This window comes from Rhinichthys klamathensis, unplaced genomic scaffold (assembly GCF_029890125.1).
Source record: "Rhinichthys klamathensis goyatoka isolate OS25496 unplaced genomic scaffold, OSU_Roscu_1.1 h1tg000165l_1, whole genome shotgun sequence".
NCBI classification, from domain to species: Eukaryota; Metazoa; Chordata; class Actinopteri; order Cypriniformes; family Leuciscidae; genus Rhinichthys; species Rhinichthys klamathensis.
This window is the reverse complement of record NW_026606697.1, coordinates 2,763,742-2,787,307: the sequence shown is the minus strand read 5'-3', so window position 1 is coordinate 2,787,307 and position 23,566 is coordinate 2,763,742. Positions and strand designations below refer to the sequence as shown.

Genomic DNA, 23,566 nt, shown 5'->3' with positions numbered 1-23,566 from the left:
ATGATTATTAAATGGGGATTTTATCGAGAGGCTCCTGACAGGCAAATGGATGGTATAAAACAGGATAAGAACTGTCCAAAGAGCATTAGATTAGCCTGTATTATTTATATTTTAAAGTAGCCTACATTTCAGACTCTCTAGCACTGTCTGTTTTTAGAATGCATTATAGATTTATACCGACACTTTGAATCCGACAACATGCTCATTTATAAATAAATAAATAATTTTAATCACCTTGTTTGTCGTAAATATTTTTTGTAAAATAAAATGTGGTTATAGTAAGGTTATTTGTAAATATATATATATATTCTGTAGGCCTACTCGCTTATAATGTAGGCAATGTAAATACCCTAAATAAATAAATAAATGGTTGGTCGATATGCAAAATGTATGACCACATCTTCTTTGTTAAGCGGCATGCCCTGGCCATTCAAATCTTATGAAGTCTAATCCAATCATAAATTGCTCTATCGGACCAATCAGGCACCTCCGAGGCTTCATTCAATGGGACTCAAGCGGAGGACTTTATTGAGTCTCATTGTTGTGGCTGTCAGTCCTCAAAGGACCCTTACAGGGGCCTACATATAAAGTGCCCCTTCCCAAGCGGAGACCTCCAGAAGCAAATCGCCTTTCGTTCAGTCCAGAGCTTGGCAGAAGAGACTTATCTAATACTAACAGGAGTAACCGTACCGTCTTATTTTCGCTAATAGCCGGGACAATGATGATCCCTAGTGTTATTGCACCTTCTGCAATATATTCAGCATTTATGCGTCCAGCAGCACCGTTGCATTCACCTTTCCCAGCTCACCCGAGCTTTCTAGTGGAGGACCTGCTGCGCATCCACAGACCCAGCGCTTACCTGCACCAAGACGCGCGCTCGCCATGCGCCTCTCCTCCTTCTTCTACACCTCTCTCCATCCCGGATACCTCCAGGCTTTTGGACAGAGTCAGCCCCAGTATCACGGAGAAACGTGGATCTTGCTCCCCAAAAACGCCAGTTTCTAGCAAGGATCCAACCTACCTGAAGTTTGGGGTGAGTGCCATCCTGGCACCGTCACCAAAGAAAGGTGAGTGTTTAAATAGACCCATCACCTCCACTGATAATGACAAATAAAAGTAAAAAAAAAAAAAAAAAAAAAAAAAACAGCACTAACTTCTTTTTGATTCTCTATTTTAGCCACATCTCCCCTCTCCATTCACGGCATGCATCCCAAAGGATTCCCTGTGCCTTATTTTGATGGTTCATTCTGCCCTTTTGTCCGTTCCTCATACTTCCCCGGTGAGTATTCAGATTTAAATGCTTGTACAGTCCACTTAAGAGGTTTGCATTCAGTCAACACTGTACTAGAGAGATGCAAAAGAGTTAGGTAATCGACTGCAACGTGAGGTTCTTCTCATCTTTAAGTTCTCCGCTATTGGCTCGAGTCTTTCCCACAGTGTGAGGGAACATTTCGGCCTGCTGACTGCCAACAATGCCGTCAGCACCATGACCAATCTGGTCATCTCCCTCCGGGGCAAACCACCCACAAACCCGCCAAAGATAGACTTTTAACCAGCGACAGAGGGGCGTTCACCAGTCATGGACTAATTTGCCCATTAGGAGACATTGAGCGGTTTCAATATTCTCACAAGACCACATAGAGTGTGATTGGTGTTTGTGTAAAGAGTTGCAAAAGAACAATATCAAGAGCTGTGCGTGTAGAATGGAGAGCGAGAAATCAGGAAAAATCGTCAAAATCGCCGACAAAACCCGTTGAAAATGCAGGCTAGTTAAAGATGCCAAACATCAGCCTCAGCTCATTGCGCGCGAGTCACACTTCGGCTTGGAAGTGGTCTCTAAATATACGGGCTCCTTAAAATACGAGCTTTAAATGCTCTTTTGAGGCAGTAAATATTTAAAGTCTATTCTTTTATAGACGCCACATGATAATAGAGCACGACTCTTTTCACTGCGCGCGCTGAATACCTTAACAAAACAACTTGAGCGCTCTCAATTGCTTTTCGTGTTCATTTAACGAAAATTATTTGAGGGCAAAAAACGTGGTCCCCGGTCATCAGTATTCCGCCATGCAGTTGCGTTCAGTTTGAAAGTGTAAATCTGCTTTTGTGGCAATAATATATGGCCTTAGCCGTCTGTCCGGAGTCTTTTCTCTGCCAGTTCATTACTACACAATTACCGTTCACGGTATATTAACTCCTCTGTCCTTCACCGGGGGGCTCGTAGAAAAGGATACTCTGCCTTTTTACCATACCAATGCAGCGTGGATCCGGCCCATGTGCTAATTAGTCACCTCGTGCCATTTCACTCAAAACAGGGAGAGACATTTCAAGAGAATAAATTCTAAATAAAGATGATGATAAAGAAAAGATTTCTTTCTCCCTGATCATTCAGCACTTCAGATTGTCCCTGGGAAAAGCAACACCCAAATGCCCTTAGTAACGCAAAGTTAACTTTTAGCCTCATGGGCGAAAACAAAATAACACTATTTGAAATCTGGTGAATGTGTCCATGAATGCGTTATTTACCTTATGCACTTGTCTCTTGTTACAGCTCCCTCGTCGGTTGTCCCCATCCCTGGAACCTTTTCCTGGCCTCTTGCTGCGAGAGGGAAGCCCAGAAGAGGGATGCTCCGCCGGGCTGTGTTTTCTGATGTGCAGCGCAAAGCTCTGGAGAAAATGTTCCAAAAGCAGAAATATATCAGCAAGCCAGACAGGAAAAAACTCGCATCGAAACTCGGCCTTAAAGATTCACAGGTGAATATAAGGGCGGGAAATATCTAATAATTTAAATTAAAAATAGAATATGATTTGCATAATATATGTTTAAACAAGATGTCAAATCGATTAATTGCATCTAACATACAAGTTTTTTTTTTTACATAATATAGGCTATGTGTGTATAGCTATAGGCCTACTATTATATTTATATTATATATTTCTCGCTCTCTCATAGGCCTGTACACACACACACACACACACACATATGTATATAGGCTATATATTTACACACACACATGCATTATATAGGCTACACAAACTTTTATGTTAGTCGCGATTAATCGATTTGACAGCACTAAAAAATATTTATACACATTCTATACATTTATTATTTCAACTTCTCTGTTGACTTCAATTGTTAACGATTCAATCTCTCTTCAAACAGGTCAAAATTTGGTTCCAGAACCGCAGAATGAAATGGAGAAACTCCAAGGAGAGGGAGCTGCTGTCTTCAGGAGGTTGCCGAGAACAAACCCTGCCGACCAAAACCAATCCTCACCCAGATCTCAGCGACGTGGGAAAAAAGTCGTCTGAGGATGAAGAAGATGAAGAGGACGCGTGCGGAGACATTCCTCGCGCATCACATTTCTGCCTTTCCCCGAGACGTGAACTTTCAAACAGCACTGATTCCAGCATTTCATTCAAACACTCGGACTTCTCTGAATCAGATGATGAAATAACAGTGTCATAAGCAGCTTTATCGGCTGTATAATGTCTGTATTCAAGCACAAGTTTACGCAATAACCATGCTGTGGTTTTATTGGCGTATAATTTCACTTTTGTTTGTAGCAAATATTTTCCACATCACTATATATTTACTTATTTGGAAATTCTTCGCAAAATGATTTTGCTGTGTCGCACAGCTTTTTTGGGGGGAACTGTACAGTGTTTTGTACAAATATTTTTGTATGGATATTTTATACCAAGAATTTTGAGTTTTAGATTCTTTATTAAAGTTGTAGACGTATGTATAATTTATACGAATTTATCTCTTTGTGCCACATTGTATGCATATGTATATGTTGAAAATGTTTTGTATGGTTTGCAAATAAATTGTAAATTTCATCTCTTTTTTGGGGTGGTTGATTACAAAATAATTATGAATAATTTACAAAAGGAAAAAAAATGAACATGGAATAATACGAGATATAGGCCTAAGCGCAACAGGCCCCACTTCAATATTTAATATTTGTTTTAAATGCGATCTTTGAATATCTTTTCACATCTTTTCACAGTCTTGTAGTCAACAAAATTGCTCCTGTAATTTCTTTTTTTTTTTATCCTCTTTTATCTTTTTTTCATAAAGTCTTCGTTTTGAATATCCTGACCTGGATAAGCTAGCGGCCTCAATTTGACCACAAGCACAATCAAAAGGGACTTTAATACAAATACTAGCCATAGACGATATTTCTCTGGTTTAAATTATTTTTTATCAATTTTTGAATGACTCATTCAAAAAAAAATTTTTTTTGAATGAATAAATCTAAATGATAAATGTCAGTATCAAACAGACAAAACACATTAAATCACTGTCCATAAATGTTCTCTATAAGATCACTGCATTAACCCCCAAATAGAATAGAACCGAAACGAAATAAAACCAATGAACTAGGCCTAAATTAACTTAAATAGGCTAATTCGGTAAAAGACGCGCGAGGACTCGTGCACAGAGATCCGAATCAGTTCCTTCCAAACGAACCGATTCACTAAAACGAATCGCACTTTGCAGACTTTTTATTGCTTGTTCACAGTGCTTCAAAACTGCTTACAATAGCTACATTTGTGACATAAACACGGTAACTAAGTATTTTATCTCTACCGCTACTTGTTGCGAAATGTAGCTCGCTACTGAAAAACTACTGACCATATAGGCCCATCACTGAAGAAATATTTATCTAATATTTAATCTGTTTAGGTAATGACAAGGCCTACAACAAAACATGGGTTAAATGGGGACGCACGCTATGTTGCATAGAACAAAACTTGTGTTTCTTCGAGAATTAACGTTTGAGCCTGGGGTATGGTCATTTAAGTAGGCTAGAATAACAAAACGTGAATGAATTCAAACCACTGACCTTATTGTCCCCATACATTTAACACTATTATTTACAATATCCCCGAGCTCGAGGGAGGGAAGCGTGGCGAATTAGTCTTCCGGGTCGGCCTAAACGTCACTGACACGACGACAGAACAACTAAATACACGAATGGAACTTTTTGTCTTAAAATAGTAAGCTTCCGATTTCATTATCTAATTTTATCCGCAGTTTTGCCTGAGAGATACATCCACATTTTTTAAACTACACTGGACTTTTTTTTGTAGGTAAATGCCTATAGGTATATATTTTTAAACATGGTTCAACAGTAGGCTTATACACATTTTCATAATTTGCATATTTTTTTTCTGCCAATCCCTGGCCTTATCCACTTCCTGTTTGCCAAACCACACTGTTAAGTTGATTGCCTCTGGGCTTACAATATAATAAAAGAAGAAGATTTTAGAAACAGGAGTGACAATTACATAATTCCAGTGTGGGAGAGAATAGGGCAAAACTGTTAGTGTAGGTACATGTTTTGTGCACAATGTAAACACAGCAGGAAGGAATATTATGCAGTTAAAAAAGGCTGTTACAATCAGGGGTATTTTTTATGAAGTTGATGGTGATTTCAGAGCCAGGGGAATTCCAGGGGACTTCTGCATATTGCTGGAGCAGAGAGATGGCAAACCTCATGTTCTCCCATATTTCATTGTGTCTCAACTCTACGGGTCTCATTTTCAACGCAATTTAAACTACCAAAATGGAACAAATGACAGATCAAGAGGCACTAACAATATAGCCTACTTTATGATGAGATGCCTATACTCTAGAGGAAAAAGGAAAAACTCATCCTACATTTAAAACATACAATTGGTTTTTGAACAAACCAAGGGATACGGTTAATGACTTCCCAGAACTGAAAGATTATTCTGAGGGACAGACTTTCTCTGAGGACAACTTATATCCTTCAACAGAACCCGTTTAAACAGATGTTTTAGTGATGAGCGGTCAAGAGAAGAACATGAAACCACACACAGAGACTTCACCTTAACATACAGAGCAAGGCCAACCTGTGAAAGAGTTCCTCATGGTATTAAAGAGGAAGAGATAATAAGATTTGATTACTGGCAGTTTATCAAAGATATATATTTTTTTATTTCTTCAGGCCCACAGGAATGGGTTAGGCATATTTGGTCCCATTTGTTGGCCTCCTTTGGGAGAATATGGGGGAAATGTGAATGACAAGGGAAAAAAGCTGTATTTTAATTTTTTTAATTTGACTGAAAGGTTTTTTTTTTTTTTTTAACCGGGCTCATCAGAATTACCTTATGTTTGTTGATGAATCCATTTGGAAAAATACACTTAAAAAAAAGAGGATATTTAGTATAACTTCATAGATTTTGACATGCGCAGAAGTCTTTGCCAGTTTTTTCTAGGAGAAAATGGTCTGGAAAGAAAACGAACTGATCAATATCCATGGTGTGGAATTGCTAAATATGCAAAACAAAGAAAATGATTATGAGATATATCTGTATACTGTATACAGTACATTAACCTGCTTTCTAGACCCTTATATAAGATGTAGATGGCAATGTATTGTAAATATAAAACACTAAACGTTTCACCAAACTATCTGTTTCACTTGTGTTGGGATTTTCTAGTAGGCTACTCTCAGTTTCTTTTTAGGTGTGTATTCACCATCTTGAAATTAAAACATGACAAGGAAATTAAATCTAGCCTATCTGAGACGGTGCATCTTTTTCTGTTTTTCTTTAATTTATTTATAAGAATGATCTCAATGCTCATGTAAACTCTTTCAAGTAATTTATGTACAATCGTCTGTGTTGTTTAATTGTAATCTTAACAAAAGGCAGAATGAAAGATGCTCTGTAAAACAAATGGTAGGCCTACTAAACATTTTGATGCATCTAAAAAATATGCAAATATTATGACCTTTGCAGGTTTCACACCCATCCTTAAATTTAATAATAGGCCTACATATGAATATGTAAAATGATTCAAACTCAATGTTCATTTTATTGTATGTAGCCTACTTTTTACAGTCTATGATTAAAACATGTATTATTTTAGGGTTTACGTGATGAATGTGTGTCAATGCCATAATTCTCTATAAATCATGTGGTGTGAAAATATGATACTCTGGACAAAAAAAAAATGGGTTGTTGTGTTTACTAAAATAATAAATCTGCAAACTAAAGTCTTGTCACTTTGTGTAGGCTGCCTACAGTGTTCATTACACAGCCTCGCAACAAAAAAACCCGCGTTCTGTGTAAATGGCCCCTTAGATGACTAAAATACTTTAATACATAACACATTTAAGATTATTAAACATAACGGATCAATTGTAACAGTCGAAATCAATAAAGTCCTCCAAACTCTTCTTCGCCGTCTCTGAAGAACCTCGAGCTATCGCTTCCGAATGGGTGAATCTGCATCTTTTCAATATGCGATTTGTAACTACTAGCGATGGATTGGGAAACACGTTATGTTCATACTTACCCAACAAACACCAATGGAGTGAACACAAAACAGGAAATTTGGTGTGTGTGTGTGTGTGAGTGTTGGCGTTTCTTGACAGCATCAAACTAGTCTAAAGTAACAGCTACTAGATGACAGCGCCATCTATGTTCCCCATGCAGTGTTTTCAATAATTTACACATTTAATCATTGAAATACACACGGGATAACTTTTTTTGTTTAATTTTTGAACAGGGGATAATTAAAACAGGACATTAATTATTTAGACCCATCTTAACTGATCAATTATAGAGACTGCTTCAGGATTGCAAATCCATCACCTATATGTTTACTTCAACAATATATAAGTTCAAAATAATATGTTCTCAGTGATACAGGTGGTGAACATTGGAACAATGCCTGAGATTACTTGAATAATCATTTGGAATAAATAGAGCTGGTCAGTTTGTCATCCAAAAACTGGGAAGAGAATTAGCATGGAATGAATTTGAATGTAGAAATATAAGAGCAAGTTCTTGATGTTTCAGACGACCACTGTATTCAGCGGCATGTTAGCCACTCAAAACCAAAAGGTAAAAGATCCCTAACAGTTATATTAATCTCTTAATGTAATCATAAATTCATATATTTTTTTAATTCCAGTGAACTCATGGCAAATCATCCTCCAGGGTTTGCCAACAAGATGACGGCATGAAGAAATGGGACTGTGTAGTTTTTAAACTGTTAAATTATTGCATTTGTTGTATTACTCTTATTTTTTGTTAATGAGATAACAAGTTGATATCAAAATGAAATGAATTTATTTCTTGTATAATTTATTTTTCATCAATGTGCTTTGCGTGAAGCAATGTAGACATCATAAAACTAATAAACAATAAATAATTATTAGGTTTATTGAATTAGAAATAATTTAAAACTGGTAATGGGATCAGTAAATCTTTGTGGGTCGTCCTGCGTTTCACAGATCATCCGTGGGAACCTAGACGACCGGTAAGATGAAAAAGACACTTTACACAAAATATTCCTTATTTCCAAGCGCTGTTATAAATGGCTAGAAAAAGATTATTCAGCAAAATGCAGCCTGCAAATATTTACATTGATATATTACAGCAAGAAACAAGGTTTCAGCAAAGTACACATTCAGTGACACGAGTTCCATTCGATTATAGCCCTCCCATTTCAGTTACAACAATCACATACAACATTTGTGCTTAAAATGACTTCATCATCATCATCTTAATCCATCAAAGAATATTAGGCACATATCCTAAAATTATTCACAAATTATATACACAGTGTACACACAATGTATTGGCAGTGCTGACAGCATTACAGAGCTTGGATATTTGGCTTCCGTTTTAAATCCACGATGATGTTGCATAGGATCGATGACTTACAGGAATCATACACTGGAGTGAAATGGAAGCAATGCTGTAACTAAAACCCTGTAGTGCCATTCGAACAGCATTAGACAACGTAAAGAAGGTGAAAACACTGAAATAGCCCCATATATAATGCTTTCCCATGCAAGGAAACTTACTATCCATCCAAATAATGTTCCTTTATAGAGAATCAAAGATAAAAATGTTATGTACAAACCCTCCAGAAGCGTCCTTGCATTACGAAGCAGCAAATACAGTATATTACGAATCCAATGTCTATGTGGACCTTGTTACTCTTTCACATTGAATGCAAGATATGTACATAATAAAGGCCAAAATGGTCAATGAGGTAATACTCATAACACCAAATAATGAACGATCTCTCCTGCAGCACACGGTGCTTTTGCCAAGATGTTTTTGAGAAGGTCTTTAAGCACCAAGCAAAGCCTTACAGCTAAACCACTCGAGATGCACTTCGCCAGTAGAGATTATATGCATTTCACGTATATAAAGGCAACGATGCATCATTTGTCTCATATGCAATGTTTGAAATTGTAAAACGTCCCTTTTAACTGCGCCTGTGTAGCTGAACAAGTACACAATTTCAAAACAGATGGAGGCTCCCTTTATCCACTTCCTCTTCTCCAAACCTCTGATATGATATGATGACTATGAGGCTGTTTATTATAGGCCAACTCAAAGAGTAGCGCGGAGCCCTGTAGCTCAATTACGAAACGTAATCAAATCAGCATTTTTCCCAAGTATAAAACATAGTGCCGTTTTCTTTACAAAATGGAGTAAGGCACCGGATTCCATTCAGCACCAAAAACAGAGAGCGATCGAGTGTAAAAAAAACCCCAGATAGATAGGCTTTGTGCTACAGTACAACACTGGATCATGCGGTCAGCAGGTGCTTTAAAAAAAGACATTATGCGGAAGGGCAAACAAACGCACGTCCCAGACGATAAATGAGGGTTTTTTTCCCACAATCGTCACAATAAATAAGTCTAAACTCAAAAGTGTAGCACCATGCTATTTCATCCATATCTTTATCCCGTTAAACATGAAGCGATGGTCAGCATCCGATCAAGCTGGTTTTGTAAAGTCATGAGCAAATCCATCAATAGAGGGAAAGTCGATGAAGGTGGTGGTCTTAAGATGTAACTCCTCCATCTCACCAGTAGAGGGCAGTAAATCAAACGAGCATTGCATGTGCGCCAAAGTTTCTCCAACTGTTAAGGTGCGGTCACATTTACACATGTTCGGCGGATTCCACTCTTTCAATAGGGATCCACGCAGTCTGTAATTTCGTGTGAGGGCGAAAGATTTAGCAATGGGCAATTTTACACTATTGACAATTCGCATAATTTCGCTCACGTGACCGCTCTTTCACTTTTGAGGTAAAAATTGGGACAAAGCACTTTCTTCTGATGATTTTGCCGATGTAAAATTTAAGTGGTTCTCAAGAGGCAGCTTAGAGTGCCGTTGAGTTTTGCCGTTTATATATTTCTTTATATATATATCTTTTTATATATTCGCGTCTTTATTTGGGTTACCAGCACCCGTTGTGATTTCATGTAGACTTGATTTCAAGGCTGGATCAGAGTGTGGACTCCAGGGAAGAGTCCAGGATATCATCATGATGACTGTTGCTGTTGGAGTCGCTGTCGTAACTCTGCGGGTTGGAGCAGCCGGCCGCCTCTTTCAGACGCAGGAGCATGTTCATCTGTTCACACGATACACACAAATAACAGTCAGCCCAGATGTCATAATGTGTGTTTGAGGAGAATTATGAGATATTATGTATGGTGTTGTATTTCAAGTAAAGAAATGACTAAATCTAAAATATAAGACTATTTTCCGTTAAATTTTTTTTTTTTGTATATATATATATATAAACTTTGTGCTTTACCAGTTTTTGTAGGTTACACTGCCAAATGTCAATGTCAACATATATATAAAAAAACTGTCATAAATAATGTGGTGTCACTGACTGACATACTGACACCTTCTGGTATAATAACGCAGAAGTGACCAATTATAGTGACATCAGTGCTATTGTTAATTGAAACTTTAAAAAAATCATTTTTGTTCATTTAAATTAAGTGGAAAAAAAGTAAAACTTAAATAAAATAAAATATAAATATCAGATGATTACTAGTACTACAATTACTATCTAAAACAAATACAAATAAATTAAAGCTAAATAGAAATATTGAGGAAAAAACACGAATGAAGATGACAAAAGCACTTAGCAAAATTAATAAAAACTTGAAAATATATCATTAAATTAAATAATAATATAATTAAAATATAAAGAAAAAACTATATCATTAAATTAAATAATAATATAATTAAAATATAAAGAAAAATACTTAATAATAATTCATAATATATAATAATACATACATGAATAATACTACAATAAGTGGCATACTCTATTTGCTGACATATTTGCTGCCCATGATTAATTTATTTTTATTATTAATTCACCTCAGTAAAAATTAATGAATATGTTGTATTCGGCAGGACACGTGATCTCAACATGGTCCCACCCTTATGTAGACCACCGATTCATCTTATGAGAATTTACACACATTATTAAGTTCATAAATGATGTTCAATCATTGATTTTCTTGAGCAATCCTTCCAAGACCATTTTTCTGCTTTATAATGTCCCCAACATTTTTAGTAATACACTACTGCAGAAAATAGTATATTTGTATTTGTATATGTAAACATAAAACCGTTTGAGACCAGTAAGAGTTTATGGGTTCACTCCTGTTGGTGTTACTCACCAGTGGGTCGGCGTCGCTGTCGCTCTGAGTGCTCTGTTTGTTAAGGCCCTCTCTGGAGGCGGAGTATCCATCAAAGCCCACATCCTCTGGGCGGAGCTGCAACAAAGCTGGCCAATCAGGATGCTGATGAGAAGCTGCCCAGGGAAAAGTTTCCAGAACCCACAGCGCAGGATCCTCCCATGCCGCCCTGCGACCATACAGCTAAACAAATGCAAACAAACAGAGACTGAATAAACGCTTTGTGTCTATACACAGAAGGAAGAAAGAACTATGGGTTTGGATAATGGACTTGTAATGTTGTGTGAGGTGACTTTCACAGTTACATTTATTAAAACATATTAGTGTCGGAAAAGGTGGATTTTACTATAAACGAGGGCGGATGTTACCTGTAAGCCTTCTCTCACGGCCTCCAGCATGTAGGGGATGATGGAGTAGTTCCACAGGTCAGTGAACCAAACACGAGAACCGTCCACATCCATCGGACACGACAGGAACAAACGTGGACCTGGAACGAAGACACGTGACACTCAAATTCAACCCTTGTGGAGCAAATTAGTAACACTGAGAACGTCTGTTAACATTGGGTTTTAGTATGGTGGTTTATCTCCGTACCAATGGTCACATCAGAGGAGCTGTGAGCCTCCAGGAAGCGGTTGAGGTGGTGCCAGACTTGAGGGATCCAGTCGATGATCTTCACCAGCTCCAGGGTCCGTGTTCGGCTGCCGATCTCAGTCTCGATCAGCTTCCTCCTCAGAAACCGGCCCAGGAAACCTTTCACCGGCTCCATGTGATTAGCACACAGCACCCATCTGTAACGGAAAACACATGATGCTCACGTCAACATCATCACTGCCTTAGAAGATGTTAATTAAAAAGTTATAATCAATAAAAAAATAATATCTATCTTTCTATCTATTCTACTGTTCATTTAGCTGTTAATGAAAAGGACTTCTCATCACTGCTTTCAACAATAGTGCAATGGCGCCACCTAGAGGTCATTCCATTGCAGTTTCCCCATTAAGGCCAAGGTATCATTTTTAGTGCTAATTGAAGAACAACATAGAGAGCAGTTTTGTACCTGAAGTTATGATGAAGCTGCAGGTTTGGAGCAGAAGATGTCGCCTGACTCATCGTGCCGATTATATACGGGCTGCAAACACAGAGACAAAATAAAACCTTTAATTGTACACTCACTTGTTGTTGTGTTCGTGTGTATGTTTTTTTGTTACACTGACTGTCATATATTGTGTACACTGAATATTGTATAGTGTGTACATAAACACATGATATTTTTATTAATACCAATTATATAAATACACACTATTGTTCAAAAGTTTGGGGATGGTACGAATTTCTTTATGATTTTGAAAGACTATTGTTTATCAAGGCTACATTTATCAGCTAAAAATATAGTAAAAACAGACATATTGTGAAATATTATTACTATTTAAAATAACTGTTTTCTATTTGAATATATTTTAAACTGTAATTTATTCCTGTGATGCAAAGCTGATTTTTCAGCATCATTACTCCAGTCTTCAGTGTCACATGATCCTTCAGAAATCATTTTCATATGCTGATTTGCTGCTCAAGAAACATTTCAGATTTATTATCAATTATTAACAGTTGTGCTGCTTAATATTTTTGGGGAAACATATTTTTTTTAGTAGGAATATCAAAAGAACAGCACATCTTTTGTAACATTATAAATGTCTTCCACTTTAGATCACTTTAAGGTGTCCCTACTGAACAAAAGTATTCATTTCTTTCAGGATTAAAAACTACGGACATGAATGTATTAAATAAATAAAAAGCATGAGAGGCAGACTGACCAGCGCTGGTATTTGCAGTTCAGCAAGCCGTTGAACATCTCTCCCAGTGAGCTGACGTGATGAAGGTTATCCAGGATGAGCACAAGAGGGGCTTCAGTCTCCGGCCCGTCAGCACTGCACTGATCCACTATATTTGCCAAGTACTGACGCAACTCCTAGTAAATACATGTATACATCTTTACTTTTTAGTTGCCTTGCTCTTTTAGAAACTAGAGAGAGCTGATTCAAACAACATGGCTCACACACCAGCATTTTTGATTTAAAGAAAAGAAAAAAAACAACTCACTTTGCTGGATTTGTGGTCGACATTGAAGGTGACGATGCTGCTCTCATTGGGCAGTTTTCCCTCTCGCAGTGCCAGATGCTCCGCCAGTCTGTGGGCCAGGTAGGATTTTCCAGTGCCACTGGGGCCTGAAAGGATGATCCTGCGATGTTCCTGGAGCAAAGACACGTAGCGCTGGAGCATGGGCTTGGGAATCAACGTCTCGAAGACCAGAGAATCCTGGGACTGGGAGTTCACACCTGATTTGAGAGAAACACGCACAGGCACAATGTTAACAACAACAGAAATTTGGAACAACTATAACACATTGCGATAACAAATAAAACCGTGAACCTTTCAGCGAGACGTTGATCGTGTCATTCTCTCCCACGAGGTATCCACACGGCAGGAGTTCAGGTGTGTCTGTCCCGCTGGAGCGGATCACATCTCCAATACGATAGCCCTCAACACTGTCTGAACCCAGACCCAGATGACTGACCGGATCAACATGCCTGATGTACTCCTACAGAGAGACAATCACATAATCAAACCCAACGCTTACCCAATACCTGGATGGCGTGTAATACACTGTTATACAGTGTTGTTGGATAATACTGTATGTTGATTCCACATCTTTCTCAAATTAAACTAGAGCACTTTTTGCAAACCACTTCATGTTAAAAACCTCAATGAAAAAGCATTTCTGAAGAAAAAAGAGACTTCACAACATAAGTACCCATACTCAAAAAAAATTATTCATAAAACAAAAAATTCATAAAAATAGTTTAATGAATCTGTGTTGTATATTTGACAGTAACGAACTTCAGAGAGAGCTCAAGTAGTCGGATCTACACACTTTTCAGCATACACTTCTTCATGTCATCTCTGTGCCTTCTGCAACTGGTATATTAGCGACACCTACTGTTCATACATGTATTTCAATATACCACAATCAGTCTAATGTTTCTGAATGTAAACCACTCACCATCAACAAATGATTACAGTGATGTATGTGCATTACTTTACCTTAAACAAGCGCCGTACAACTCCATCAAGAACGTCCCACTTGGTTTTTCCACTGACACCAATGCAGCCGATCAGGAAATCTCGATTCCTGCTGTCCTGTGGGAGACAGAAGACACATCATTAAAACATTAAAGCATTTTTTCAAATCTTCCAGCAAAAAAAAAGCGGGAGAACTGACCTCTCTCCACATGACGTCCTCTTGAAGACTGACAACTATTTTCACATGTCTGCTCTCTTTCCGAGAGCTTCCGTCTCCACCTGAGTCATCCAGCAACATGTCTAAAAGAAGACGGACTAGATCTGTAATGCGCTTTTATGATTTTCCTCACATACAGCTACAAAATCAACCTTTAGGGAGCAACACAATATGTATTTTCACACACAAAAAAAACATTCTTGTACCGAAGCTGGTGGACTCTGTGAGATTGAGGCTGTGTTGAGACAGGCCAGGCGTCGGGGTCGGAGTTGGGTTATAGACGGACACTTGAGAGGACGCCCTGCTTCCACTGGCATGGCTTTCCAACTTAAGACGATCATTTTCCGTCTTTAGCTTCTCGATCTCCACCTATCAGACCACCCACACGGGGATACAACATGTAACATTCCTTTTTCTACTTAAAAATCCAATGAATCTGATTGGTGGGACTGCAAGAAGATAAGGTGAAGGTGAATCTCACACCTGCATGCGGTTCATAGCCTCGCGCAGCTGGTCCAGCTGGTGGGCGGAGCTTAAGGCTTCCAGTCGAATATCCGTCAACTTCATCTCCTTCTCTCGCAGCTCATTACGCAACTGCATCACAGTCTCCGCCTCCCCATCCAGACAGTCCGACAGTCTAAATCACAGCACACATGTCCTGATTAATATATCATTTCACCTTTATTTCAACAGTTTTAGTTAACAATAATCAGGTCAAGACACGAGCACACTCACATTGAGCTGGAGTGTGTGTTGCGGAGCAGCAGTGCTGAGGTGCCGGTGCCGTTGTGAGGGAGTTTGGGAGAGGAAGGGAGAGAGGAATCCGTCATCTCCTCGATGTCTGAGTGGGATGAGGCCGACTTGGGTGATTTCTTCTTACTGAAGGCCTGTTTGAAGGAGCTCCGCAGCTGCAACGACAGCAAACAGAACAGAAGATCATGAAGATGAGAGTTATTGGAAAACGACTGGGCAGCACTTAAAGTATGAGCAGGAGAAGCAGTACTGTGAGAACAGGGGAGGAAAACAGAGAGAGAAAGAAAGAAAGAAGGGAGAAACAGCCGAAAATAAAAAGCTAAGGTTGGGCATCATCCATATCAAAGTTTGAAGATAAAGCAGCCTTTTTATCTGTGATGTTTTATGTATAGATTTGAATGTGCTGAGCGTTTAAACTGTTATTTTGACCGTTTTAAATAATTACATCTGTTTCGGTAGAGTTTCAAAACCAAGAAGTTCATTATCAAGAAAAAAAAATCAAAACAAAGAAGTTTACATTAATTTACATTCAAAAGGAAGTTCATAATCAAATTCAAAATAATCAATAATCAAGTTTTTAATTAAAAAGTTGAAATAAAGAAATGTAAAATCAAGTTAAATTTTATTTTAAAAACAAATAAATTCAAAATCAAGAAATTGATCATCAAGAAGTTCAACATTTAAGCATTCAAAATCAAAAACTAAAAGTCAAGAGGTTCATGATAAAATCAAGAATTCAAATATCAAGAACCCATGACTCAAAGGTCAGGAAAAAGGGAAATAAATGTCAGACTTTGCAGTTGTCCCGTGTAACACTATGTACTAAAATAAATATTAGCTTAATTGTATAAATAAATTAGTGCTGTCAAATCGATTAATCACATCTAACATAACGCTTGTGTTTATATAATATATGTATGTTTGTGTGCGTGCGCATATCTGTCTATACACATACAGTACATACACATACATATATTATATAAACACAAACCTTTATGTTAGATGCGATAAATCACGATGAATCGATTTGACAGCACTAAAATAAATATAATGACTCAAGAAGGACATTATTTTGACTATAAAGGAAAGAAGGGGGAAAAGAGGGAGAAGAGAGACAAGCACAGCGAGCTGAGGAGCAGTGCATCTAACGGCTAGCAGGGTTAGGAGTGAAGCTGGGTTAACTAACACACTCTCTTACCTCATACACCTGCCACATGAAGCGAAAAAACAGAGAGACACAGAAAAGCACATTCAGCCGTGTGTGTGTTTGTGTCCCGTCACATGACACTATCAAATCACTGTCTACAACTTCTACCACTAAATCTGCGGGAAGAACAACTGAGTTGAGAGTCTTGCTGAACTACATCACCATGTTTCACCTGAAAACCCATCAAGACCAACACACACCCCTCAGTGATGCGTCCACTAGGACCAATCCACAAGCAATAACACAAATCGATTGCAGGAAGAGTTGATAGGGACCTAGTTAAGCTGGTTACCATTCTCCAAAACACTATATGACCGTCTGGACCACCAGAGGCTGATATGGCTTGTTTTTCGCTAACAGGACAGTGATCAATCTACAAAGCCGAATATCTCATTTAAACAACTAAAATCAATATAAGAATAACAACACAAACTGGGACACTAAACATTTAAAACTCAAACTGTTGGTGTATCGTTCAAAAGTTTGGGATCGGTACGATTTTTTCCATGTTTAAAAAAATTAATTAAAAAGTCTGTATAATTTATGCTCACAAGGATGCATATATTTAATAAAAAATACAGTAAAACATAATATTGTGAAATATTATTACAATTCAAAACAACAGTTTTCTATTTTAATATAATAAAATGTAATTCATTTCTGTGATGCAAAGCTGAATTTTCAGCATATACTCATCTTCAGTCACATGATCCTTCAGAAATCATTCTAATATGCTGATTTGCTGCTCAAGAAACATTTAATATTATTATCAATGCTGAAAACAGTTGTGCTGCTTAATATTTTTTGCAGAAACCAGTATTTCAGTATTCTTTGACAAAAGGAAAGTTCAAAGGAACAGCATTTATTTTAAATATTTTTTTTTATTATTGAAAATGTCTTTCATGTCAAAATCCTTGCGGGATAAAATTAATTTATTTCAAAAACCAACCAAAACAACAACAACAACAACAACAAAAAATCTTCCTGACCCCAAACTTTTGAATAGTAGTGTATATAAATCTACAAGACTGCTAGCCTATCAATGTTACACTTGTCCAAACATAACAGGGTAACTGTTGTCATTATTATTTAACATACGTATTCATATTCATATTCATCATCTGACACGTCACCTCCAGCACAGGACACCAGCTACAGCCAGCATGACACAGCAAAACAAGAAGTACAATGTATTAAACTCTATGTGCATGGTAATCTAACTTCCACTACAAAAAGGCAGGTCCTTAAATTTCGCATTTAATACAGTTTTCGGGAAAAGCGTCAGCATTTAGTTACATCACGGTAGGTGTTTGTTAGTAGTATTTATAATAATATTTTAAGTTTAAGCAACTTCAGACAAAAACATAAAAGACAAACGTTAGACACAAACAAAAGATAGAATGAAGAAGCACACAGATTTGCAACGGTTAAACAGTTCTTAGGACAATAAAGGGATAGTTCACCCAAAACTGACAAATCTGTCATCATTTAGTTGTTCCAAAACTGTATTAGTCTCTTTCTTCTGTTGAATATAAAAGATATTTTGAAGAATATGGGTAACTAAACAGTTGATGAGCCTCATTGACTACCATAGTATGGGAAAAAAAATACTAAGGAAGTCAATGTGGGACATCATCTGTCTGGTTACCCATATTCTTCGAAATATCTAGTGTTCAACAGAGAAAAAGAAACTCATACAGGTTTGGAACAACTTGAGGGTGAGAAAATGATGACACAATGTAATTTTTGAGTGAACTATCCCTTTAAATGTTGCTGAGAGGAGAGTGGACTCACCCAGTTCTTCTTCTTCTTCTTGCTGTTGGAGTCGGGGTTGTCCATGTTGGAGCCCAGGCTGGAGTGGCTGGTGGCACTGGTGATACTGGAGACGCTGTCCGACGAGTGCTGTCTGCGCATGCGCAGGTCCGGCTGCGCTCCTGGGGACGAACCATTTTTACCTGACAAATGGACAGAGATTTTAGTTGACATCAAGTGTGCCATTAATGTAAAAAACTGCAAAACTAACCAACACATCATCAACCAATCAGAACACAACGATGTCTGAAAAGCATCTACACATGAATGACAGATTTTAAATTTTGGGGTGAACTATCCATTTAAAGTAGAAGAGTAATTTTAAAGGGTTAGTTCACCCAAAAATGAAAATTCTGTCAGTAATTACTCTCCCTCATGTTGTTCCAACCCCGTAAGACTTTCGTTCATCTTCAGAACACAAATTAAGATATTTTTGATTAAATCTGAGAACTGGAGATTTCACGTGTGCTTCTTCATTCTATCAAGTGCGCAAAGCTTCTAGGTTGTACGTCACACGCATCACACACATGACCAGCGTCGGCCAATAGTGAGCCTACGTGTGACGTACAACCTAGAAGTTTTGAGCAATATCACTACGTGAAATCTCAAAGCCCACAGGGAAGGAAAAGAGTAGTTGAATAAAGTCGTTATTTTTGTTTGTTTTTTGCGCACAAAAAGTATTCTCGTCGCTTGATAAACTTAAGATTGAGGCACTGTAGTCACTCGGACTATTTTAACGATGTCTTTCATAACTTTTGGGCCGGTCAGTTTCGATCCCTTAAGAAGCCTATGGAGGAGTGATCCAGCTCTCAGATTTAATCAAAAATATCTTAATTTGTGTTCCAAAGATGAACGAAAGTCTTACGGGGTTGGAACAACATGAGGGCGAGTAATTACTGACAGAATTTTCATTTTGGGGTGAACTAACCCTTTAACACATTAAAGGGAAAGATAGATGCTCATTTAGCACATTTAAAACTGCATATATTTTGTGTAAACGTATAGTTGTAGTGGGTTTGTTAAATCTGATTATAATACATTTCTTTATGTGTGGGTCTATTGATTATTCTCTCTCCCTCACCTGTGCGTTCACTCTTGCAGGAGAGTTCTGGGGTGTTGATGACACCGTTGATGGCTGCTTGAGCTACTGCGTTTTGCTTCTTTAGCAGCTCAATGGTTTTCCTCAACTCGTTCAGCTCAGAGTCCTAACACACACACATATATTTATTGACAATGCATCTGCAAAATCAGTTTCTCTCTATGTCTAATAATGAACAAGTGTGATAAATCCAAATGAAAGCGTGCAGATATTTACTTTCTGTTCTGCGGTCATGGTGAGGCTCTTCAGGCGGATGGTCATGTTGCCTAAACTCTGCTCAAACGCTGCCACCAGGTGGGCCTAATAAAGAACAACAGGGGAGAAGAGGTAAACTAAAGAAAGAGGGTTCTTCAAAGTTCAAAATGACGTCTTTGTTGCATGCATGTATCATAGCTACACAATAATACTCCATTCACATAATAAATGGGCATTGTGCAATCTGCCTTCAAGGGAGTAAAATCAAATGTCTAAGCAAAGCTTTCTCCTTTGTGATGATAACACGAGTAATAAAAAAAAGCATTTTGCTCAAAGCTGCATGACCTGTGCATGAGACACCTGTTTATTGAAATGTAACTGAAGCAGCAAAGCTCAAACTTACTAAATAACAATCTTTACCTTTAAACAAACACTTAGATGTGCAATCTAAACTCTGGCCCGTATCCCAGACTAACAAGCAACAACAAAAACCTTCTTTACCCTGTCATTACAATATACCTTTCCCTCGAAATCTCATTTTCCCTGTAGGAATAAAAAAATAAAAAATATTTTAACATTTAAACTGTTTCTCCTATTCCACAATGAGATTAAATGGAGATAAAATTGAGACTTTTTCTAAAGTCTCTTGATGCTCAGACTTTTCCCCTTAGAAATCAACCTCAATATTCACACACACACCCTCTAGAGTTTTAAAACAGATCTCAACAATGCCTCAAATTGTGCTCAGTTAATACATTTCGAAAAAGAGACTTCAAATATAAACTCAAACAAAAATCTAATCTAAACTAATTTTACAGCTCCTTTTATATACCAACAATTGTCTCATTGGTTTCAGTGTAATTTCTCATGAGATATTTTAAAGAAAATATAATTTAAAGCTAATACTCATAAACTATGAAAGAGCAACCACTAAGCATAAATGTATCTTCTGGGTCATCGCCTCACCTTACATCCAACAGGGTCTTGGGAGCTGTCAGTTGTCTCCGTAAAGCCTCCCTGTCTATATTTGTCTTTCTGAGAGGGAGCGTGTTTCTCTGTGCACCCATGGGAAGGGTAGCGGTTCAAAGGGAGCCATTTCAGAGAGCTGGTCCCGTCAGAACACACATCACAAGAGCTCCTCTGCTGTTCCATAGATAGCTCAGCTTCAGATAACTCGACTACAGCGGTATATTATGAAGCGGTGAAGCTCCTCCTAGCATTGATAACTGAGACAGACAAAGCAGAGAGGCCGCCCGGGGCCTTGACATGTTTCACTGGAGTCTCAAGGGCCCAGTCGTGTTTTTAATTATCTTTTTCTTTCTATTGGGATATTCACACTGCTCCATAGCTGAACACCCCAAAAAGAGTTCAGCATACCGAATATGATCATCAAACCAAAACAATGCGCTGCATACGTCAAAACTAAACCTTCCCTTCATTCAATGCCAATCAAGAATCGACTTTGTTTTCAACAAGTTCATGTTTATGTTACGTCAGAAACTGTACACACACGTGCTTGCAATGGAAAACATGGCAATGCACCAAAAATAGAAAAACTAGTCTTTAGAACACAACTCCTCTTTTGTTAGTACCTCTAAAACATCTTGTCTAGTTAGTACTTACAAGCCAGGATTTTGCCTTAGGCATAAGACACGTCTTTATGATTTACACATGCATTTATCTTCAGGAGGACATATCAAAAACACTAAACACAGTCTGTACCGTACCATTTGTCCTTAGTCATAAAATATCAAATCAAACACAGTCTGTTTCTCTGGTGGAAATGGCACATATCTGTTCTGACAAGTCTGTTCCGCAGTCTCGCTTTTAATTTAGTTTATTATACTTTATAGATATACACTGGCCGCCAATAGTTTGTATTTTCATAATTGTGACTATTAGTGTTGGGGAAAGTTACTTTTAAAAGTAATGTGTTACAGTATCGTGTTAGTCCCTAAAAAAGGTAACTAATTCCGCTACTTAGCTCCTTTAATGTAAAGTAATGCGTTACGTTTGTGTTATTTTTTCTCACCCGGGCTGGGCTTGCTTGTTTGTTTTTTAATAACACAAAAAGTTGTATTTTTGGCAAATGTAATTGTCCTTCCACACCAAAAGTTTTTAATGCGTTACCCCGACACTGTTGACTATATCTAACAAAACGACTTCTCACAATTTGGACTTTTTTTCGGATAACTCCGACTTTTATATCTAAAAATTCTGACTATTGTGATTTTCTTCTCATATTTGTGAAAAATGTTTTACCTCAGAAATGCGACAATGTTTTTAATAATTGTCATTTTACATCTCGCAGTTGTGACATTTTTTGATAATTGCGTCTTTATACCTCAAAATTATGACAATTTCTTAAAATTGCACTTTTATATCTTATAGTAGGTCTTTAGACCTCAAAATTGTGACTACCTCTCACAATTTCTACTTCATTGCTTCAATAGCGTCACACAATTATAACTGTACAACTGTGACTTTATTTTTTCGCAATTGCAACTCTCATATAGTAGAGTAATCACTAAAAACGTAAAAAAAAAACAGGTTTAAATAAATGGGTAAGTACAGAAAGTGTAGGAAAAAGTATTACAAAAATACAATAGACTGTGTTGCTGAAGCCCTATTGAATAAAGATAAAGACAACTGGAAACTCCAATGAGGTCATGATCGACGCTGACATTAATCAACCACACAACCCACACAGGCGTCACTGGGATTACGATAACACCATTTATATGACGCCTCAGGTTGACAACTGACACTAGATACGGAATTGGGAATTAATTATGCCCCATAGATACAATAAAAGAATGAAGAACTATGTATCTGTGTCCACCTACATTGGCACTGAGTTGTGTCGTCAGGGCGGACACCTTTTCCTGGGAGGAGTCCAGTTCTCGACGCAGCTTGCGGATCTGGAGAGAGAAAAAAATGCAGAACAGAAACAGGTTGAAAAAAAAGTGCTGATGAAAAGAAGAGGAAAGGGAGGCACACACAAGGGATCCAGGTGTGTCGTGGAAAGACAACTGTGTGATTTGGTATCAAAGGGGGGAAACAGTTTGCAGGTGTATGTACAGAATAGAGGTGTGTTGCACAGGTGGACGTAAAGATCACAGAGATGTGCGGTGAAATGAGATCCGACCGTGAATCCACCCACAGTTTGTGTTCACAACAGGTCAATGGTGGTGAATAAACACACGACTGATGGCAATGTGCTTCACAGGTATGTGGGGTGGCGTGTGTGTTGTTTTTGCGAAAGGAAAAACATGTCCTCACCTCTGAATGTGATTTCTCCTCCGTCTGTTAAAATAAAAAGACATAGTAATTAGCATGTTTAAACAGCATATTTGCACAGCTTTTCTTGTATGGCAGTTGAAAAATGAGCTGCTTTCTGTCCCGAGGGTATAAAACGAACACCACAGACAGCAACACACACCTGAAAATGAACAGAATGATATCCCTAAAGCTCTAGAGAGAGAATATTCCTTTTTCCTGTGATTTATGAGCTACTGGTACACTCTCAGATGAACAGGAAGTTGGACACATTTGAATATCACTGAGAGTGATTCATTGAACACATTTATTTGTTTGGAGTTGGTTACTAGATAATACCAGGTATCACCCACAGCTGAACTGAAACGTTTCTGTAAAGCCGGACGATCATGTGATATGAAATGCATGAT

At 37.8% G+C, this 23,566-nt stretch overlaps 2 protein-coding genes across 10 annotated transcripts in view; one reads left to right on the top strand and one right to left on the bottom strand.

Annotated features, from left to right (window-relative positions):
- The first annotated feature begins 602 nt into the window (after window positions 1-602).
- Window positions 603-3,841, top strand: dbx1a (developing brain homeobox 1a). Its single transcript, XM_056259089.1, has 4 exons — window positions 603-1,067; window positions 1,178-1,279; window positions 2,552-2,754; window positions 3,164-3,841. Exons 1-4 carry the CDS (start codon window positions 719-721, stop codon window positions 3,467-3,469), a joined length of 960 nt encoding a protein of 319 aa, XP_056115064.1. The 5' UTR covers window positions 603-718; the 3' UTR covers window positions 3,470-3,841.
- A 6,206-nt stretch (window positions 3,842-10,047) lies between these two features.
- nav2a (neuron navigator 2a) overlaps window positions 10,048-23,566 on the bottom strand; it is a 207,900-nt gene continuing 194,381 nt past the window's right edge. For all 9 annotated transcript variants that reach the window (XM_056259202.1, XM_056259203.1, XM_056259206.1 and 6 more), the window contains 18 exons: window positions 23,160-23,183; window positions 22,724-22,798; window positions 19,899-19,982; window positions 19,665-19,788; window positions 18,566-18,726; window positions 15,547-15,719; window positions 15,295-15,448; window positions 15,018-15,180; window positions 14,794-14,894; window positions 14,616-14,711; window positions 13,944-14,112; window positions 13,614-13,849; window positions 13,328-13,482; window positions 12,574-12,645; window positions 12,108-12,304; window positions 11,882-12,000; window positions 11,496-11,696; window positions 10,048-10,423 (listed from right to left, as the gene is read on the bottom strand). In XM_056259202.1, coding sequence (XP_056115177.1) covers window positions 10,298-10,423; window positions 11,496-11,696; window positions 11,882-12,000; window positions 12,108-12,304; window positions 12,574-12,645; window positions 13,328-13,482; window positions 13,614-13,849; window positions 13,944-14,112; window positions 14,616-14,711; window positions 14,794-14,894; window positions 15,018-15,180; window positions 15,295-15,448; window positions 15,547-15,719; window positions 18,566-18,726; window positions 19,665-19,788; window positions 19,899-19,982; window positions 22,724-22,798; window positions 23,160-23,183 — 2,430 coding nt within the window. In that variant the 3' untranslated portion in view covers window positions 10,048-10,297. The remainder of the gene's footprint in view (window positions 10,424-11,495; window positions 11,697-11,881; window positions 12,001-12,107; window positions 12,305-12,573; window positions 12,646-13,327; window positions 13,483-13,613; window positions 13,850-13,943; window positions 14,113-14,615; window positions 14,712-14,793; window positions 14,895-15,017; window positions 15,181-15,294; window positions 15,449-15,546; window positions 15,720-18,565; window positions 18,727-19,664; window positions 19,789-19,898; window positions 19,983-22,723; window positions 22,799-23,159; window positions 23,184-23,566) is intronic.

Coding starts and splice junctions, on each gene's coding strand:
- dbx1a (XM_056259089.1), top strand. CDS start 719: ATGATGATCCCTAGTGTTATTGCACCTTCTGCAATATATTCAGCATTT. Junction 1,068..1,177: donor GGCACCGTCACCAAAGAAAG/GTGAGTGTTTAA, acceptor TCTCTATTTTAG/CCACATCTCCCCTCTCCATT. Junction 2,755..3,163: donor TCGGCCTTAAAGATTCACAG/GTGAATATAAGG, acceptor CTCTTCAAACAG/GTCAAAATTTGGTTCCAGAA.